General features: G+C 37.5%; 4 protein-coding genes across 4 annotated transcripts; 3 read left to right on the top strand and 1 right to left on the bottom strand.

Moving 5' to 3' along the window:
• Positions 1–2,855: 2,855 nt before the first annotated feature.
• On the top strand, positions 2,856–4,777 carry LOC108220401 (large ribosomal subunit protein eL18y). The gene is made up of 5 exons (XM_017394157.2): positions 2,856–3,027; positions 3,123–3,212; positions 3,314–3,442; positions 3,898–4,080; positions 4,389–4,777. The coding sequence occupies exons 1-5, from the start codon at positions 3,025–3,027 to the stop codon at positions 4,545–4,547; spliced, it is 564 nt and encodes a 187-aa protein (XP_017249646.1). The 5' UTR covers positions 2,856–3,024; the 3' UTR covers positions 4,548–4,777.
• A 642-nt stretch (positions 4,778–5,419) lies between these two features.
• LOC108223768 (uncharacterized) lies at positions 5,420–10,339 on the top strand. The gene is made up of 3 exons (XM_017398180.2): positions 5,420–6,064; positions 9,334–9,569; positions 9,876–10,339. Exons 1-3 carry the CDS (start codon positions 5,600–5,602, stop codon positions 10,120–10,122), a joined length of 948 nt encoding a protein of 315 aa, XP_017253669.1. The 5' UTR covers positions 5,420–5,599; the 3' UTR covers positions 10,123–10,339.
• A 421-nt stretch (positions 10,340–10,760) lies between these two features.
• On the top strand, positions 10,761–12,682 carry LOC108222662 (RING-H2 finger protein ATL5). The gene is made up of 2 exons (XM_017396548.2): positions 10,761–11,261; positions 12,491–12,682. The coding sequence occupies exons 1-2, from the start codon at positions 10,761–10,763 to the stop codon at positions 12,680–12,682; spliced, it is 693 nt and encodes a 230-aa protein (XP_017252037.2).
• Positions 12,683–14,169: 1,487 nt separating this feature from the next.
• LOC108220333 (probable pectinesterase/pectinesterase inhibitor 41) lies at positions 14,170–16,309 on the bottom strand. The gene is made up of 2 exons (XM_017394073.2): positions 15,190–16,309; positions 14,170–15,037 (listed from the first exon to the last, which is right to left on the bottom strand). The coding sequence occupies exons 1-2, from the start codon at positions 16,178–16,180 to the stop codon at positions 14,349–14,351; spliced, it is 1,680 nt and encodes a 559-aa protein (XP_017249562.1). The 5' UTR covers positions 16,181–16,309; the 3' UTR covers positions 14,170–14,348.
• Between the last annotated feature and the right edge of the window lie 5,816 nt (positions 16,310–22,125).

Here is a 22,125-nt window from a genome sequence, read left to right as displayed (position 1 = left end):
TTTCTCAAACATCACGCCACTTGAATTTTGATGATTATTCTTTGGAAGACATTGGAATACCTATTATTCCAACAAAGACTAATGAAATCGATGAAAGTATGATACCGAAGGTAGGGCTTGAGTTTGAAACAGAAGAAGCTGCTTATATGTTTTACAAAGGACATGGAAGAGTTAAGCTAGTCAGGCTGGGCAGGAGCTGGTTTTGGTGGATTTTAGAATCCAATAAGTATTATTTGTGGAGTGAACTCTCATATAAAATCTTTTTTTAGTTGCATGCTTAATCTGTTTCTTCTCGGTGTACACCTTCAATTTATAAATTCCCAGTCATGATTTTTTGTTGCATTAAATATTAACTCTATGATTTACAGTTTGTTTCATCAAAAAATGTACCCATGAATTTCCTTCATATACCACCAATATATTTGCTTTACTAAAAAAAATTCATTATATAAAATTTAATTTTAGTAGATTAAATACTATATAAAAAAATCTCAATTATTAAATATAATTTAAGTCATTAATAAAGTGTTTTTTTTGTTTTAAATTTAATAATATTAAAGTTTTCAAAATTTTAATTATTTATTTAATATAGAAAACATAAAAATAAATTTACTATATAATATTATATTTATACCATGTAAAAAATATTTTTAGTTGATTACGTACTATATGAAAAAGGTATTTAAATAATTAAGATATACGTAAGTAAAGTATTTTTTTGCCTTTAAATTTAATAATATTGAACTTTTTAACATTTTAATTAATTATTTCATATAGAAAGCATAAAATTAAAGTTACTATAATATTTTTAGTTAATTAAGTATTATATGGATAAGATATTTAAATAATTAAGATATAGTTCTATAAATTTGAAAAGGTTAAATAAATTCTGATGAGAAACGATGCAGGAAAGAATAAATAAGGATGATAGATCACGTGACAAGTAAACAACTGACCAATAAAAATGAGGGGACACAGAGGGAGACACAAAGAGAGGACAGAGGATTCGGACTCGTTTGTTAGTGTACTCTATTAATTTATCATCTATCTGCACGGCAAAAGCGCTCGCATTGTTTGTTGATGCCTACAATATGACATGACTATTGATGAACAAACAACAGCGGCCGATTTAATATTGGAAGCTGACTGGTGCAACTCCTGTCCTGTTGGTTTGAGCTCACTTTCCGGTTCGGATTTCGACTGGTGCAAGTAATTGCTGAGATTTATTTCATTTTAATGCAGGGAAGTTGGAATATATACATCATTTGTAATTCCGGCACCAGAAAAAAAAATAATCATGAAAATCAACTTTGTATTGAAATTTTATTTTATTTCAGTACATGCGCGGAAAGGTAACAGATATCAAAATATATTTAGACCATGAACAAAATAAAAAAAAATTGAATGAGGAGATCGAAAAGAAACGATCATATATCTGTATAAGGATCATATCTCACTCGTTGATAAGTTAATTTATCATATATGAATATATATTTGTTTGTTATATTTAACTATATTAAAATTTTAGAATTTTATACAGTCAATTATATATTCATATTTAAAAATTTAGTATATCACATATATAAATGTATTAATAGTGATATAATATCATTATCTTAAGTTTAAATAAATAAACACAACTAAAATAAATATGGAAATTATGAACGGTACCATTGTGTAATTGACTTCTCTAAATGGTACCATTTCGTGTTTTTGACTTACAGGTGGTACCACTCAGTTTATGATCCGTTAACGATACTACCATTCCGTCCATCAAAACGTTAAAAACGTTAGTTTATCGTATTTATTTCGTATTTTTCTTTAAAAAACACATAAAATACAACTGATATCCGTATTTTTTTTGTGTTCTTGAGTTCTTAAAGATTAAACAATTTTTTGATCGTGTTGCCGGTGTCCGTTCTAAGCGTATGAGTAACCAAATCTAAGGATATCAGTTGTATTTTTTTGTATTTTTTAAAGAAAAATATGAAATAAATACGATAAACTAACGTTTTGATGGACGGAATGGTAGTATCATTAACGGATCTTAAACTGAGTGATATCACTTGTAAGTCAAAAATACGAAATGGTACCATTTAGAGAAGCCAATTACACAATGGTACCATTCATAATTTCCCAAATAAATATAAGAAGATTAATACTCCCTCCGTCCCGTTTAATTCTGTACATTTTCCTCTTTTGGATGTCCCACTCAATTCTATACATTTCAAAACTTTCTTAAAATAGCAAACTTTTATAATATAAAAAATCCACTCACCCACTACTTTCAATTACTTTTTCAAATCTATTAATTATATATTGATGAGACCCACTAATTTACCCACTTTTCTTCCTCTTTTCGCTGCTTTATACTTACTTTATATACTTCTTTTAGTCTCCGTGCCCAATTCATATGTATACTTCTCGGAGGGAGTATTCACCATTATAGATAATACATAAAATATTATTATATATATAATTATATAAATAATTAATTGTATTTATTAATAAAAAAAATTCAATATATAAACAATCCTTTTAAATAAAAATAATTTCCGGTATCAGTGTACTCCCTCTGTCCCAGTCAATTGTATACGTTTCTTTTTCACTGCTCGACACGCTTTTTAAGGCTCTTATAAAACATAGTTCCACAACTTATTTTTAAGATTTTCTTTTTTTGTATAAAAATATAAATGTTATACTTTTATACAAAAAAATAAAATTTTAAAAATAATTTACAGAATTATACTATATTGAAGCATTAAAGTCCGTGACGCGCCCCCGTCCCTCAATGTATACTATTGACTGGGACGGAGGGAGTATTATTTATTGATGTTTTACGGTAATCAGAAGAGGAGACGTGATTTACTACTGGGCCTCATATCTTTGTGCTACTACGTTTAAGCCCATCAATCGATCCACAACCAATTTCTTTCCCAAGCCAATACAAAAACCCTAGGCCCTTAATACACTTAATTCATTTGCAGGAAGCAGCGGCGGGACGCAGAAGAGGAATCAGCAGCCATGGTTTGTTCAAATTTCCGATGATAATCGAACTTAATTATTTTTGTATAAATGTTTGTATATAATTTTTAGAAACTGTGTTTTTGAATTAAATATAGGGTATCGATTTGATAGCTGGTGGAAAAAGCAAGAGGACCAAGAGGACTGCCCCGAGATCCGATGATATTTACTTGAAGCTCATCGTCAAGGTTTGTATCTATACTTTGTTTGTCTGTATATAATGTGAATTGTTAGATTGTATGTTGTTGTAGGCTGTAGCTGATGTATATGTATATGTGCATTTTGTTAGTTATATCGATTTCTTGTGAGGAGGACTGGGAGTAAGTTCAATGCGGTTATTTTGAAGAGGCTGTTTATGAGCAAAACTAATAAGCCTCCGATTTCGCTTTCTCGGTTGATTCGATTCATGACTGGAAAGGTATCATTTCACTCTCTGATCATTTTATATGCATAATTGGGGTGTGAAAATGTGTGTTTGATTGTTTGTGTGTGTTGTGGACTTGTGGTAAGTAGCTATTATATTGTTGTGTAGTTCAATATTCTCGGAAAATAAGAAACTGAGAGATTGCGATGGTGAATTGCTTTGTGAGCTTTTTAATTATGTTTTCAGTTCAGAATTTGCGGAAAATCAGAAAATGAGAGGTTTCTATGCCCATTGTTTAATTATATAGATATCACTTAGAAAATGTTATATTATTCAGTGATTACTGGATTAATAAATCTACATTTTTCAAAGATGGAAAATTTATGCATATATTTTATTATGTGATAGGCCTATTATGAAAAGAGGGAAATGAGCTTCCAACTGTGTGAATAGTTTTGTGTTTTTCTTAAGTAGGCTAATTTACCGTTTAATACTATTTGATGTTGTAGGAGGATAAGATTGCCGTGATTGTTGGTACTGTAACTGATGATGTTCGAGTGCATGAGATTCCTTGCATGAAGGTAACTGCTTTGAGGTTCACAGAGACTGCAAGGGCAAGGATTGAGAAGGCTGGTGGTGAATGCTTGACATTCGACCAGCTTGCTCTTAGAGCTCCCCTGGGACAGAATACAGTAAGTTGCTGATTTTATTGCTGCCCATTTGCGCGGAGGAAATCAATTTCGTGTTTAAGGCTTGTTAGTTGAAGTGTTAAACTTATAGCATGTATATATGATTGTAAAAAATTGAATTGACTAAGAAGTACATACCATATTTGATATATTTCGCTAATGCCACCTTCTAGAATGTTTTCCAAGCAATCCAATATGCTCTGAAGAACATCTGATCTGATTTTTCTTGCTTGTCCCACATCTCATAATGTTATGGTTCGAATATTAAATTGTGGAAACTAAGGATCCTAACTGGGGTTTTGAATCTGTAGGTCCTTCTCAGAGGTCCAAAGAACTCTCGTGAAGCAGTGAAGCACTTTGGCAAAGCCCCTGGTGTGCCACACAGCCACAGCAAGCCATATGTCCGTTCCAAGGGACGGAAATTTGAGAAGGCCAGAGGCAAAAGGAACAGCAGAGGTTTTAGGGTTTAAGTCGTGTTATGGGTGCAAGGCAAACATCACTTGGATCACCAAATCCGGAAAGGATTCATCCATGTTTTTTAATGTGTTTGTCTGGATTTTATATGCTGAACATTTTGTTGTCAGGCTGCAATGCATCACTTTTTTGGAGACTAAAATTCATTCGACTTTCAATTTTAGAATGTTCGGTGAAGAACTTTTCAAGTATAGAACACAATATTTCAATTATGTTTTTTATTAAATGTCTTGACCAAAAATATACTTCCTCCTTCCCATTTTAATTGTCCAGTTTGACTTTTGAATGGTCAAATTGACCAAACTTTGACGGAGGTTTACACCCTTAGTATAATTTTAAAAACTAAAAAAATTTATACCATTATAAAGTACATACAATATATTCCCTCCGTCCCATTTTAACTGCTTTTGACTTTTTTACACGTATTTTAAGATGTTAAAAAAATCACAACTAAACATAATAATCTTTTATAAAATTTATATAAAATAAAAGTTTAGAACCTAAATTTTTATTTGATATAAGAATTGAATTATTTTATTGAGTGTAGATATTATTTTTTTACATCTCAATATACGTGCTAGAAAGTCAAACATCAGTTAAAATGGGACAGAGGGAGTATTATAAAACGTAATTTTTACTTTTTTAAAATAATAACAATTTTGTTCTACATGCTTGGTCAAAAATTGGTCAATTTGACCATTGAAAGTCAAAACAGGACAATTAAAATGGGAAGGAGGGAGTAATTAATATGTGGGATGCATTTATAACATCATTGTTTACACAGATCTTGTTACTTGGGGGGAAAATAACTAAAAATCACTAGCAGACAAAACTATTAACCTCCAAAAACGTGACCCACGAACCAACGCGTAATCAATTATGCATATACGCCGTACACATAAGAGACAGAACACAACAGTTTTAACAAACATTATCGTCTCTTTACGCTAGTAGTATAGTACATCGCCACTTCGCTTTCTGCGTCAAAGTCTTGCTCTTTCCATTCCTCCACACACACACACACACAGTGAATCCTCGGAGTTCCACTATGGAGAAAATACAGCACAAGACAATCCAAGCAAACAACATAAACATACACATAGCTGAGATAGGTCAAGGCCAGCCCATCCTCCTGCTCCACGGCTTCCCTGAGCTCTGGTACTCCTGGCGCCACCAGTTGCTCTCCTTGTCTTCCCTCGGCTACCGTGCCATCGCCCCTGACCTCCGTGGCTACGGTGACTCCGACGCGCCGCCTTCGCCCTCCAGCTACACCGTGCATCACGTGGTCGGTGATTTGGTGGCTCTGTTGGATCATTTGAAGATTGACAAGGTGTTTTTAGTGGGTCATGATTGGGGGTCTTTTATAGCTTGGTGGTTTTGTAGGATTCGGCCTGATAGGATTAAGGCTTTGGTTAGTTTGAGTGTTGTGTTCTCGCCCAGGAATCCGACTAGGAGGCCTTTGCAGTCTTTGCGGGCTGCTTTTGGTGATGATTACTACATGTGCAGGTTTCAGGTGATTTCTATTTTTCTTTGTTTTCGTTTTGGAAGTTTTCGATTTTGATGATGGCTTTGTGTGTGTATAGTCTTGCTGTGTATAGACTTGATATCTAATTGGATTAATTGGTTTGATGTCATGATGTTATTTTGTATGTTTATTGTGGTTAGGATGGTTTCACTGTAAGTGAGCAATATTTATAAGTCAGCAATATTGAAGTTTAATGAGATACAGTACTTGTTTCATATTTATTAGTAGATTCAATCTATTTATTGAACAAAGAACAATCATCATGTAAATTGAATAATTAGCTCGAGTCCTGCCGTCCTTGATCCATCCAAATTCCTGATAGCTTCCTCTCGATTTTGATTTTCCCTTTAACGACCAGTACCATACACTCCGCCGCCCTTAGCAAGATTCCAATCTTATTATTGTCCCTGCATTCATATTTTCAACCAACCTTTCAGCCAGGGACGGAACCAGAATTTTTTCTGTGGGGCGGAATTTTACTAAAAAAAGTTTAAGGACGAAGTTTATGAAACATAGTCAAGTCCAGGAGAGCAAAATAATGAATATTTTAAATATTCAAATTAGAAAAGTGAATAATATTTATAATTTTAATAATAATAGTCTAGGAGGACCATATAAATATATTGAGTTGTTGCCTTGTGGGGGGTCAGATGCACAAATTTATGAGTTTTGGGGGAACTAAATACTACAAATTATGAATTTCAGTCATAAAATTATGAATTCTATCAATGCTTTCAAGCCCTCCCTCATCTTCTAATGTGACCAGCATCTACAATCATACACCCCGCGTTTTGGAAGTTGATAAGGTGCAATATCTCTCTCTCATGCTCAAAATGTCCGATAAGATGTAATATTAATACTGTAAACAAATTTTATAACTACAGTTATTTTTTTAAAAAGTCATTTTTCAACAACACATATAATGCATCTAAAGTATATATTCTATGCATGTAACACATTTAGAAAAATTTATATCCAGATCTTTTTCAAAAAAGATAAGATCTTAAAGCATCTGCTACAGGTATAACATATCTTTAGAATATATACTTTTACACTGATTCTTTATTATTTTGAAGAAGATACTATTTTATGTTGTGTTTGTATTACTGAAGCTTCACATTTCCCAAATCAAAAAACACACACAAGTAAACGGGATAAACATACACATAGCTAAATTCGGATGAGGCCAAGTGGCCAAGCCATTCCCTTGCTCAGCTTCTCTCACCTCTGGAACTTATGGCGTCACCAATTGCACTCTATTTCTTCCTCCGTTTATCATGCCAGTGCACCTGGCCCTGTAGCTATGGTGACAGAGACGCACCACCTTCTGCTGCCAGCTATACTGTCCACCACATGTTGGTGACCTTGTTGCTCTGTTTTGTAGGATCCGACCCGATTGAAACAAGGGTTTATATTTGTTTGAGTTATTTGTTCTTGCCTAGGAATCCTAAGAAAAAGTCTCTTTGCTTATGCGTGCTGTATTTTGTGATAAATAGATGTGCAGAGTTCAGGTGATATTTTTTTCATGCATTCTTTGTACTCTTTTAATTTTTGTTAATATCTTCATATTTAATTGGCTTATTTATTTCTATCTAATTGAGCATTAAACGTCCTATGTGTATTATTGTTCAAGCATTTTACAAGTTACCAGTGTTAAACTCGAATTCGTTATGTGATAAAAATGTAAGTAATACCTTTTTGAAATTTTTGTTGGTTTTAAATTAGTCATTATATATGTATATATATTAATTTAATATAAACAATAGTATAAGATTCCCTCAATCCTAACAGTTTTTTTGTATGGTCACTATATACTACTCATGGCTATGTTTCTCCAGAGGATTATAAAGGATTTATCCCTGTTAAACCTTGTATAGTTGTTCCTTTCCAATTTTATAAAACAAAAACAGAATAGTTATAATCATATCTCATACTTGATTCCCTCAAACAAACATAACCCATATACATGTGGAAGATATGACAGGTCCTGGATTTTTCCAATTATAGTATCTTCCTGTGGTGAAGCACCAATATGATACATGTTACATAGCTCCTCTTCCTATTAACATTGATGACCATCTTTGGTGTGGATGGGATTATCCTCGGATGAATTTAGTAACGATCTCACAATATATATTCTTCACTACTATCATTTAAAAATAACAGCCCAACTCTACTTGGCTAAAACAAATGTTAACAGCGTTATTCTAGGCTCTTGATGCTTTGACCTCTTAAGAGACTTCTTCTAGGACAAGTCTACCAGGGACTTTACCTAGGAAGTCTGTTCTCCCTGACCTGTGCTGAGAATTTTCTTCTCCATATACTTTCTGTAAAGAACTATCTGTTTTTCTGAATCAACTTTGAGACATTTTTCTCGAACAGTTTTACAGTTGGCTGTTGGCCTCCTCAGGGAGTATGTAGTTTCAACTATGATGAACAGCTTGTTTTGTTACCGTCCTCTTAACACTGTGAGATTAATGTTTCTGTTAGAGGATCTTGATGAAATTAATAAAAACCCTCCACCTCCTCTGAGATTCACCGAGGATCTTGTCCAACCTCTCCAAACAACAGCCGTGCTACAATAGATGGGGAATACTAACAACTGGAACACCAACCAAAATCTGGGGCAAACTCTGACCCCAGTAATCTTTCCACCCTACCCATGGTTGAAAAATCAGTTGCAGTGGTAATGGCAGAAGCCACCTTGCCTGTACCTCACAATCACATCACTGCCACGTGGTAATAATTAGGTGATACACAATTCTCACCTACCTTGAAAAAACTTATGCTCGTGATCTTCAAGCGAGAGATGTTGGAGAAAAATTCTCTTTTTTGATTTGCCAACTTCCAGAGGAAAATTGGCATATAGACAGTTAATCTACTTCCCACAGTGCCAAGTGCCAAGAATGTAGGTATATTATCTTCATATTATTAGGAGCACTCTTTGTAATATTGTTGTATCAATGATTGTCGCATTCTGATCATTGATCATGGTACTGCTATTCTGTTTACCTAAGGTCTTACCTCCAAAGCCATCTACTTTATATGTATGTCTTGCATAATCATATAAAGCTAATACGGAATCATGTCGTTATCTTCTTTTTTTTTTGACACTGTAGAATTTGGCTGTTTCTTTTATAAGATGGGCTTTATTGTAGGCTTCATTACTGTTTGTTGGTTTTAATGTTAATTTTGTTATATCAAGGAGTTCTTGATCACTATTTGTATAGATTTCAATTCACTGATTTTATATGCAGGAACCAGGAGTGGCAGAAGAAGACTTCGCTCGTGTTGATCCTGCAGTCATTATAAAAAAAATGCTTACGCTTCGCGATCCAGCTCTACTTCGACTACATAAAGATGGTTTAGTCAGACCAGATGAAGTATTTATACTTCCTTCTTGGTTATCTGAGGAAGATGTGAACTTTTATGCAAGCAAATTCAAGCAAACAGGCTTTACAGGTGGACTGAACTACTACCGAGCTATGGATCTGTAAGTTTTGCTTTGCCATTTTTTGTATAGGAGACGTAATGATAATATGATAAATTTATGTCTCTTGTATATCTGATTTATGTTCTTCGTGCATTCCCATGATACTCAAAATCTACATACTCTGACTTGATGGGTTGCATCATGCATGAGGCAACAAATGTGTTGATTTATACATAGTGGGACTTTTGTGCACAGTCTGGCATCAAAACCTGCTTTATTATGAACAATCTTCAATACATATTGGAATTTGTTAGTTTTCGTGTTTCTCAAAGATAGGTGTTCCAACATATTTCTCGTCTGTCACAGAAACTGGGAGCTCACAGCACCATGGACCGGTGTGCAAGTGAAGGTGCCTGTGAAGTTCATTGTTGGGGACCTGGACATTACCTACAACACACCAGGAGTCAAGGACTATATACATAAAGGCGGTCTCAAAAGAGATGTGCCGTTTCTACAGGAATTAGTGGTTATGGAAGGTGTTGCTCACTTTCTTCAAGAAGAAAGGCCAGAGGAAATCAGCGCCCACATCTACGATTTCATCAAAAAGTTCTGACTTTGTTTTATTACGCAGTCATTTCTGGCTTCAACAATTTGGCATGGTAATTGGCCTTTTTATATATATGTGTGGAATAAGTTATACACTGTTCTAATTGATTTGTGTAGAAAACTATAGTCTGTGTGGTATTTAAGCAACCTCCAACTTGGTTTATGCTGCTTGTTTAGTGGGAGCCTTTACTACTATAATACTAAGTTTGTGCTCTTGTAGAAAACTACTTCATAGTTGTGATGATGATGAAATCCGATCATCTTGTAACAACTTACACGACGGTGTCCAACAATACAGGGCCTCAAATTTGGAAGGCAGTAAACATATATATGATTGCTTATGGCCTTATGGGAGCCGTTAGTCTAGAATGAAACTCGAACTCAAGCAGCAGCTTGACATATATAATTTCTTTATATGATGTGTATTTCTATTTTTTTTATATGACATATATTTTAAGGTGCGTATAAAATTTTTTTATATATTATTTTTAAAATACTTTTTATTGGACTTGCTATGACATTCTTATGACACTTCGAACTTATCAGTTACAGCTAACATCACGAGTATTCACCCAATTCGTATCTATATATTCACGCACATCGTAAATAATTTTACACTTCTAACAAATCTTTACCATCCTCAACATGGACGATAACACATCAGACTTCACAGCAAATTCCAACACAACTAGAAACTACAGCGTCAATGGACGAGTCATGTTAACTTCTGTTATTGTCTGTTTCACATTTTGTCTCATCTTCCTCATCTTCTACCTTTATTATCAGAGCCATGTTCGTCACGAATATTCTACCGGCCACCGGCTCTCCCGGTCGCTTAAACCAGAAGGGCTGTCACCTTTTGTCATTAAATCACTGCCTATTTTTTTATATTCCTCAAAAACTCATGATCAAGCGTTGGAATGCGCTGTGTGCTTGGCCGAGTTTGAAGAACATCAGTCGGGTCGGGTCCTGCCCGGATGTAACCATGTGTTTCATGTCCAATGTATTGATACGTGGTTTGCTTCTCACCCGGATTGCCCGCTTTGTAGGACAAGAGTTGATGGGTATGACCCGGTTACCCGACCCGGGAATATGCCGGTGACTATCGGGTCGAGTTCTGCTGGTGAGTCATGTTCGGTGCCGGAGGTAGGTATAGATATTCCGATGGAAGAGGTGGGCGTCGGGTCGGGTAGGAATGAAAACGAGTTAAAACCGACATAACATGGTGCCACGTGCAGGATCTTTTGGACACGTGTTACTTCATTACCTAATGTAAGGTTTATATAGATAGATGCAGTCCACATTCTTTTTGTCTTATGTACAAAAAGTTTAATTTTAATTTAGGAGAAAGAAAAGTTTGATGTCCATCTTGTGAATGCAGAGTTAAGATTAACATGTGATAAGTACCATTCTCGTATTTGTTTTATTTGTCAAAATTTTTTATTTTCTTTTTAAACACATAAATGAATGTGGGGGCGAAAATGTAGTTGTTGAATTCCTAATGTATGAACTTAAGATTTTATACAAGAAGTTCATATATGAAAAATGTCACAAGACTCTAATAAAATTGAAAATATATTAAAAAAAGTATTTTTTTGGTTATTTTTTAAAATATTTTTAATATTTTTTGGCTATAATATATTTAAAAGAAGTTTATTCGTTATTTGATAAAAAAAATAATTACCTGTTTTTATATTGCCAGATTCCTACTATATATTGTTGGTACAGAAGGTTAGCATTCTCCTCTTTCAATATAGTTGAAATTTAATCTGTGACAATTATTTCTAAAATCTTGAAATGTGATGCATGAAAGTTAGAAATTCCAGAAAAGATAAGAGTTGGCTGCAGGGCCGAAGGGGGCTGGAGCCCCGGCTTGAAAAAAAAATATCAATAGATTTTTTTTTTTTTTCAATCTCGAATGTTCTCTAAAAATGATATAAATTTTTTTGAGTAAGTTTTAGAAATCTTTGTATTAACTGATATTTTCCCTTCAATCAAATGTCGTTAAATATTTGAATCCCGAATATTTTTTGAGCCCGGGGTGATATGATCTCCTGTTCCGCCACTGGTCGGCTGATTACAGCTTTGATCATGCTTTTAAATTCACAAAACTACTTTTGAAGGTCTTCACTGAAATTTGTCATGTGTAATATTTAAAATATATAAAATTAACTAAAAATTGTCACATGTTTGATAGGCATACTTTTACCATACCAAATTTCCCAGTTTGATGTGCCTATTGCAACAGGTAAATTTATTGATTGGATCTTCCTGTTGAGTTTGGTGGCGGTCAAAGGAAGTTTGGAATTACCAGGGTTCATTTTAAAGAGGATTCCTGGAAGTTGCTTCACACCCGTTATGGCAGCTTTTCCCAGGTTGATTTGAATAGAGCAGGTGTTCATTTGCTTGAGAATCATTCTGAACCTATGGGAACTGGTATAGAAGCTGCAGAGTATGCAGCAGAATTGCAGAGGATTGTGCGATATTTGGGAATAAGTAATGGGAATATGCAAAAAGGATCACTGCATTGTGATGTCAATGTGTCTGTTCCACCAGAGAGCAGATAGAGTTTGGAAAAAAGGTTGAGATAAAGAACTTGAAATTAATTTTCAGCTATGAACAGAGCTATCGACTTTGAAATTGCAAGACAGGAGCTACTCCACAGCCATGGACAAGCTGATCAAATTGTACAAGGGGCTCTTCTGTGGGAAGAAGGCGATCAGAAAACAGTTACTATGAGGAAGAAAGAAGGGTTTGCTGATTATCTTTATTTTCCAGAGCCTGACCTTCCTCAAGTTCACCTCACTGCAAAATCTGTTTATGACAACTGCGTTCTTTTCCTGGGCTTCGCGGAGAAGATATGAGAATATGGGTTTAAGCATGCAGGATGTTCTTTTCATCCATGGGGGGAAACCAAATTACAAGGCTTTTTTTGCTGGGAAGATAATGAAAGCATCTAAAGGCAAAGTGAATCCAGGAGATTTAAAGAAATTCTTCTGGAAAAATGAAATGCCAAAAGCTGATACCACTTCAGGTGACACTAATATTATACCAATTGTTTTTTTTGTAGATTGAGATCAAGCTATATGCCAGTATCTGTACATAAACATTCTCTTGATTATGTATCTATGTGTCTGCTAGTTATGATCATGCATCAATATGAAATTCGTGGCCAGAAAATAAAGCAGTAAAATGTAATGCATGATAATATGTTTCTAAACTATTACTTAAACATACATGATATACAACAATGAATCGTGTAACTTTTCTCATTATGTTGAGCCTGCCCACAGATTCAATTAAAGACATTGCATAAACAATAAAGGGCTTAACCATTTTTCATATAAACATGGAAAACCCCCAAAGCATTTTTCAACAAGTCGAGAAGATCTTGATTCATGTGTTCCAGCTGCAGTGCGTTCCCTGCTTGTTCCTTAGTACTAACCTCGCATGTCTCAATTGCAGTAGAGGCATCCTTTAGAAATTTTTCAATTTCTTCACCTTTTGTTTTTGAAGATAATCCGCTAATGGCATTATCAATTGCGTCAGATGCACGTTCATATTCTTTGTCACAAACCGTAAATGCCTTATTCACCTCATTAGATGTAGTCCCTGCAATAGCCTTTGCCTGTGAAATGAACTCGATGTTAGATGTTGCTGCTTTATCGGTTTGGTCAAAGGCAATAAACGCGATGTCATTCAGGTTGTTTCTCGGGTTCATGTGATCCAAATTCACAATCTTTTCACAAAGATCTTTTTTGGGGGTTTCAGAACAGGCTTCTGTAATCAAGCTTGATGATGTTCCAAACGGACGCCCATCTGAAACAACGAAACAGAATGCCAGAGATATAAGAAACAAGAAACTCTGATATGTAGGATTTATATCTGTTTTCATGTTATTCATGTGTTAGTGTTTCCCAAGTTTCTTGATTTTTCTTGAAGTTTGTTGATTTTCTCAGTTAATGCCAGGTCGGTCTTCCAAAAAATGTTGTGAAATGACAGTGGATGAATGATTCGCAAATTACATGGTAAACCAAAGATCAAGTTTGACAGGTAAATAAACAGATGTTGGATTTTGATCCATTAATATAAGTTTAGAACGTTGAAGTATACTTCATATTTTACAATTGAACAAATATTTATACTATTTCCTGCAGCGCCTATCTAGGCAAATTTATTCCATAACAAATTATAAATTTAAATTACCAAAATATCTGAAATAATATGAGCCAGTTACAGGTTGCTAGAGTAAGGAGTTCCAGTCTGAGGTATCCATTCATCTCCTACTATGAAATTCGATACCGTAAAATTGGCTGCATCAGTAGAATCTATTATGTGAAATCCAGGCCATGTAACTCTTCCGCTCGTGTTTGATCCCGGACCTGTGTTACTGAACTCAGCATAGTAAGATGTATTCAGGGCAAAATCCCCGGACCATTCGCGCCAACCAGCAGGATTAATGAAGCTGTCCAGAAAAGATTGCATGTAGATAGTCCTCGAATACTCTTTCCACGGCCTCCCAAGGTACGTCTGTGTGGTGCCATTGCTCGAGGCCAGATCATCAGCAGGGGTAATGTTGCAATTTTGTATGGAAATTCCGGTGTTTTGATTGGGATCAGTTCTTCCTTGAGCGGTGATGGCATTGAACTGTTTGGCTAGCGGCAGACGTGGGTACATGTTGCAATTCTGCAATACGACAGCTGCATTACCGAAGATGAAGTCGACTGTGCCATAGATGTCGCATTCTCTGTAAAACTGGCGTAATGAATGCACGTACAAAGTATCCTGATAGCCTTCGAAACTACAGCTGTAAAATGTGGACAAGTCTGCACTGTTTCGAAGGGCCACCGCTTGGTGCTTAATCGCCCCGGCTGTGTTCCTGATTGTCATGTTGATTCCCACGAAGCCTTGTCCAGTCACAGCTGCATTTGGTATAACATGATGTTAAATACGCGGTCTCATCAGTTGACAAGTCATCCACAAATAAGTAGATGTGTTCGATACATTAGGATGTGAAAATGATCAATTTGAAAATGACTTCTCTAGTGCAGATGTGACTTTAATTTTGTCTTACCGAGTGTTGAAGAATTGAACGTGCTCCAGCCATCATCGACGCTATGGTTGCCAGTGATCACGGTCTGATTAATGCCGTCTCCAACCATCATCAGGTACTTTTTGTTCTTCGCGACAACCACATATTCTTCATAGACTCCAGCGGTCACGTGTATCAGATAGTAGCCACTGCTAGCAACAGAGTTATTCGGAGCTGCAGCCACCGCTTCATTAATAGTTGTGTAGTTCCCGGTTCCATCCTGGCTCACGGTTACAGTTTTACTCACCTCAATTTGATCATTCACGACTGTACTCTGAAGAAGCTTCCTGTTCCCAGTGGATTCAAAAATGGCTTTGTTTTCATCCGACATCTTTAAAGGCAGCCTTCCGTCTCTAAGGCCTAATAGCTTCCTAGAAGGATGAGTTTTCCCCCTGTTGTTTTTGTGCACCCAGCCATTATCAAACAGAGCCAAAGCCACACTGAAAAGCCTCGTGTCATTAACAAGAGGAGTGGAGACGTCACTTTTTGAGCTTATCCACGACGAAGCTATCTCCTGGAGTCCCTCTTTACAAGTCTGCGTGTTGGTTAACAAGGCACTAAGCACGGTCTGAACATCGTCAGCTACTGACGCAGACACGGATTGCGTTTTGTTAACTGTTTTGAAAGAAGTCGTGAGGTAATCTATGTTAAGGCCAGCTAGTAAACGGCAATCCTCAAGCGCTCGTGCAGCGCCTGTGGACAAAGAGGGATCACGGAGGTGTTTTTCGATTAAGGACAAAAATTTCTGAGCGCCGAATAACGAATTACGGACAGAGTATCTGCAGTAGTCGTAAACAGTGGCGGTTTTGTTGTTTGGAAGCGAAGATCTGCATAATGAAGGATACGGGGTGGAATTACAAGGTGATTTCGAACTCGAAGAATTCTGAGCTGAGGAGATGGAGAATGAAAGTGCAATAAGCGCGACGACGAGCATTATGGTTAAAGAAGCAGAATGGTGAATTTTGGTAGACATTGTTGCTGAGAAAACAAGTTGTGGTGATTGTGATTAGTGTGCAAGAAAGAATGGCTAGTTGAGTCTGAATATATAATGCTGAATTTTTGGTTTTTGGGTTGCCTGGAAGGTGGAGTTGAAGAATTTGTGTAGGGTAATAGTTGAGAGTTACGGTGTGTTTTAAGGATTATGAGGGGAAGAGCCGAGAGGTGTGGGCGTTAGCTAATTCGGAGAATCATGGTCGGCTACTGATTTAGTGATTTCCCTCCATTATTTGTTATTTTTCCCATGCCTTTGTTTGACAATGCAGTCTGGTTTTCATGCCTTGTGCTCAAACTATTTTCGGAGAATTTTAAATTTATGATTTCCTTTAATTGTCATAACTTTTTAAGCTACCGACCTATCTAAAAAACCATTTCTTATGAGTTGTCATTTTTTTCCTATTTTCAAAAAAGATGTTGTCATTATTTTATTCTTTTATAAGAATTGTATCTAATAATATTATCGGATATGGTCTCCGGTATATGTATGGTGGCGCATATTAGGCTGTTATATACATATCATTTCCTAATTGTGTATAAATATTCAGCGATAAAGATAATATTTTTTTAACATATCAGTATTTTCTTCCAGCTGGATGAGTAAAATGATTTTTTGTCCGCTGAGCAATTTCTTTCGGTTAGACAACCGAAATGAGAAATTTATCAATTTAGCGGAAAAAAATGTTGGGTGTTTCATAAATTTCTTATAATCTTATTTGTTGGTCGCTGGATATTCATCCAACAAGCGAATATACCAGAGGTGCAGAGCATACACATCCTTTTTATGAAAACTGTTTTTAGATATAGAATAAAACATCATATCTGTATTATGAAAACCGCATATTTTTTTTTAAAACAAAAAATAAAATTTTTAGCTATGAAACGAACTATCACTAAAATTTTAGATATTAGCATATGAAATTGTTGGAGGACAGGCCCAAGAGGTCCAGCCCATCATTTAAACTACTCCAGCACTATCTTTGTAACGGTCGGAGGCGGGGATCACGCCGCATTAAAACCCCATTACTCTCCTACCACATCAGGGAGACGTTACAACATGGAAATCTCCCCCTTTAAATACCCCGGTAATATGAGATAAACATTGACTTGATCTCTACAACACACACAAACACTTGCAGTTTCCATTAAACCTCACCTGGAACCACTGACTTATTCTCACACCGGAGGTGAATCGGGGGGACAATCCCTCGCATTCTTCTCCTTTGCAGGTCCTATCAGGATATCCGCATCCGGCAGAATCTTGGTTCCAACATTGGCGCCATCTGTGGGAACTACAAGCAAGCTTTGTGTAATCTGAGACGATGACAAACGACAATGATCAAACACCACCCAACCCAAATAACACTCCTCTCACCAGAAACCAACGACCTCCCATCACGCCTGTAGCCCTGAACTTCGACAGCAGCCCCGAAGGCCTCTTGCCGACCCCTAAAGAGCAACAACAGATGCTGTTAAAGTGGAGAGAGGAACAGGCCGTCAAGGCCCAGACGTCGAAGGAGAACGAGCAAGGGGCAGCCCGACTAGCCAAGAAAAGGGAGGCCGGTGAATTGAGGCTGAAAGCCCTCCGGTTGCAGAGAGAGGAGATCGAGTTGCAAGAGAGAGTCCTCAGGGAGGCCCTCGAAGCCGAAAACGTGACCGTTATGACCAAAGGAGAAGGGCAACCCATGAAGAGGAACCGGGAAGACCAAGACGGGTCTTCGGACTCTGAGTCGCGTTCCCGAAGGTCGAGACACCGACATATAACCCCGTCGGATTCTGAGGAGGCCGAAGAGGGTCCCCACACGAAAGACCGACTGCGCCGAATGGAGAAAGCTATGTTCGGAGACAAAAAGTTAACTCACGAGCCGGTTGTAGTCGAGGAGATCGAGCAGTTCCGACCACCACCAGGGAGGCAGTTCCCGAAGATGACCGAATTCGACGGCCAGGAAGACCCGATCGACCACTGTGACAAGTACGAGTCCCTCATGACGGGTATGGGCCACTGTGATATTATGTTATGCAAGATGTTTAAGACCTATCTGAAGGGATCGGCGACAATGTGGTATCGGTCCCTAAGGCCCAGGTCGGTCAGCTCGTATGATCAGTTGAAAAAGAAATTTTTGAGGCACTATTCTCATCTATGCCGAAGGGTGAAGGATACCGAAGCACTCATCCATTGCAGGCAGAGGCCGAGCGAGGAGTTAGGGGATTATCTGGCCCGGTTCAAGGAGGAGGCAGGGATGATCACCAACCTAAACAAAGTCAAAGCTGCAGGATTCCTAACGGCGGGCTTAGGCCCAGTTAAAGGTAAGAAGCTCCGGTCTTCTCTTTATGATATACCGCCCAAATCCTTGGATGATATCTATCTGTGTGGTGAAAATATTCGTAGAAAGATAGAAACCGTGGGCAGCCACGAACCGTAGGAACGACCATTATAGTTCCCGGTATATGCTTGATTTATTTGAGTACACTAGCGCTTAGTACACTTACAAATAATGACGAACCGCACCCGTATCCTGGGGGCAACCTGAATAAGATACGGGTCCGTCGGACTCTATATTTTGAGTATTCGTATGCTTGTTTTTATCTCAAGGGACGATAAATCCGATCATATCTCTTTTATTGAGCTAAAAACAACCCTCCGAATACTGGGGGAATGACACTCATGTACCGAAGCCTCATCGGCTAAAGACGTACAATTAGAATTTAAATCCAATTACACATGTGCCGAAGCCTTATCGGCTAAAGACGTACATTAGAATTTAAAACAAAACGTGTGCCGAAGCCTCATCGGCTGAAAACGCACATACAAAGACATGTGTCGAGACGCTTCGTTCAAAGACACACATCACGATTAAAGATGTGTCGAGACGCTTCGGTCAAAGACACACATCACGATTAAAGATGTGTCGAGACGCTTCGGTCAAAGACACACATCACAATTAAGAGATGTGTCGAGACGCTTCGGTCAAAGACACACATCACGATTTAAGACATGCGTCGAGACGCTTCGGTCAAAGACACACATCACGATTAAAGGAGATGTGTCGAGACGCTTCGGTCAAATACACACATCACGATTAAAGGAGATGTGTCGAGACGCTTCGGTCGAAGACACGCATCACCATTGAAAGACATGTATCGAGACGCTTCGGTCGAAGACATACATCATAATTAAAAGCATGTATCGAGACGTTATGGTCGAAGACATACACCCGATCAGACCTCTTGTGTTAAGTTACCCTCCAAATACTTGAGAACGACAGTCATGCACCGAAGCCACATCGGCTCAAGACGTACATGAAAAATTACCATTCAACACACTTGTATCGAAGCCTCATTGGCTAAAGACGTACGAATACACGTGTACCGAGGCTTCATCGGCTAAAGACGTACAACACCAATTACACATGGGCCGAAGCCTCATCGGCTGAAAACGCACATACAAAAAAGCGTATCGAGACCAGTCGGTCGAAGACATACTATAAACACATGTATTGAGACCGGTCAGTCGAAGACATACATCAAGATTACGCCCGAGGCAAATTAAAAAAATAGCCAAACGCGCACTATGCTGAGGTTATGAACACCCAAGAAGCACTGAGGGAAAAATACGCTAAGGCAACATACATTTAAGCCAAAGATGCATAAAATAATACCCTGAAAATGGGGCCCGAATACAATCAAAAATGCCCGATGCCCGAAGGCACACCAATAATATAAACGTTCAGAAGCCGGGGCTACTTACGGATGGCCTAGCAGGTCGCCCGTGCTTTCGACAAGAAGTCTATGGTCCTGACCGACCTCATGAGCGCAAATGACCGACGCGTCGTTCTCAATAGCGACCCCCTGGTCTCTAGCCTTGAGTATCGTCTTGACTGGCCTCTATTCGCCCTTCGGTATGACCGAAGAACCTCCGTCCGATGCAACCGATCTTTGAAATCATTCTCCCGATTGGCGACAAGGGAAGATAACCAATCGGCTCGCAGCAATACTGTGATGACCGGCCAGTATATACCAAGCGATCAGTCGGGAAGATGAAGGAACGAGGTCCCGGGCTCTTCATCAGCTCCGGGACATCACTAGTTAGGCCATTAGTGGCCAGAATCGACCACTCGGAGCGATAAGACTCGACCTCCCTCGCAGGTCGACGACGCCTCGGGACTGATCGGGCTTCGGGGGCCATTCTCTACAGACCTTCGGTTGCCAAGACTCGATTCCACGATCTTACAATCCGACTTCTCTTCTCGTCGGTCGACGAGACTACTCAGACTTCGGCCACGCACAGACCCGACCGAAGCCTGGGGACATGTTGGAGGACAGGCCCAAGAGGTCCAGCCCATCATTTAAACTACTCCAGCACTATCTTTGTAACGGTCGGAAGCGGGGATCACGCCGCATTAAAACCCCATTACTCTCCTACCACATCAGGGAGACGTTACAACATGGAAATCTCCCCCTTTAAATACCCCGGTAATATGAGATAAACATTGACTTGATCTCTACAACACACACAAACACTTGCAGTTTCCATTAAACCTCACCTGGAACCACTGACTTATTCTCACACCGGAGGTAAATCGGGGGGACAATCCCTCGCATTCTTCTCCTTTGCAGGTCCTATCAGGATATCCGCATCCGGCAGAATCTTGGTTCCAACAGAAATATCTATCAATTTTGTAATTTCAAAATTTACTAGAGTCTCATGTACGGTTGGAATTTGATGTTCCGGACATGTGAATGGAGATTTGAAATGAAAGGTTTATAATCTTCGATCGCAAAAAGTTAGGCTGCAAAACGCGTTCATCGATCTGAGACTTTGTCATTTCAATATTTTGAGAAGTTGTTAATGTGTCAATTGTAGTTAATAATTATATTACTAGAAAGAAGACTGCTCAAGTATTCCATTTTTTCCCATACATGTCGTAATATTACTACAGTGCATTGCTACCCGAACTACTAATAAACCTTGTCAACCACGACGGAAGAAATTCAACAAAAATATAAGCAGTTGGCATTAAATTTGAAAATTAGCATGCAGCCAATCCATGCACGTTATTTTAATTCTTTGTTGCATTATTTGCTCTAAAATATTTTTCGTTTTTGGCTGGCTGCCAGAATTTGTTGACATTTACGACATTGGCATCTTAATTTAAATTCTTCCTCTTTTTTTTCCCCTTCTGCGCGCCTTTCTTTCTCCTTTCCGAACTGAAGAAGTTGAATTCGAAGGCCCCATCAAGTGCCAAACATATCTTTCCCGACATATCAAAAAATGTTCACTGTCTTATTCCATATATACAATAACAAATAAAATTCATCACTTAAACAGTGTTTTCTAGTTTATGTTAAAACAAAGAGTTAATTACACTTTGTAACTCCTAAGTTTGCTCCAAACGCATTTTAGTATCTGAACTTTAAAACGTGACAATATGCACCCTAAACTTAACATTCTCGTGCAAGTTGTAACCCCTAGTCACTATTCCGTCCAAATCTGCAGTTAACTTTAACTATTTGAGAGGTAACAGTGTGTATATTAGTCTCTAACAGCTACTTTACCCCCTGTGACCCCTCAAAGTTTATGTATTATATTTTGAAATTATTTCTGAACACACACAACGATATAAAAAAATTTAAATTAATTTTTAAAATATGTATTTATTTTAAAATTTTAAATAAGTTACATCGTTTATGTAAAATAAATAAATTTTCAGATTCTAAATCTAGATACATAGTTTAAAAGTTATTTTAATTTTTTTTACATCGTTGTGTGTGTTTAAAAATAATTTCAAAATATAATACATAATTTTTGAGGGGTCACATGGGGTAAAGTAGCTGTTGGAAACTAATATACACACGGTTACCTCTCAAACAGTTAAAGTTAACGGCAGATTTGGACGGAATAGTGACCAAGGGTTATAACTTGCA

Source organism: Daucus carota, chromosome 5 (assembly GCF_001625215.2).
Source record: "Daucus carota subsp. sativus chromosome 5, DH1 v3.0, whole genome shotgun sequence".
NCBI classification, from domain to species: domain Eukaryota; kingdom Viridiplantae; phylum Streptophyta; class Magnoliopsida; order Apiales; family Apiaceae; genus Daucus; species Daucus carota.
Note: the sequence above shows the minus strand (reverse complement) of the source record. Positions and strands in the feature narration are given on the sequence as shown.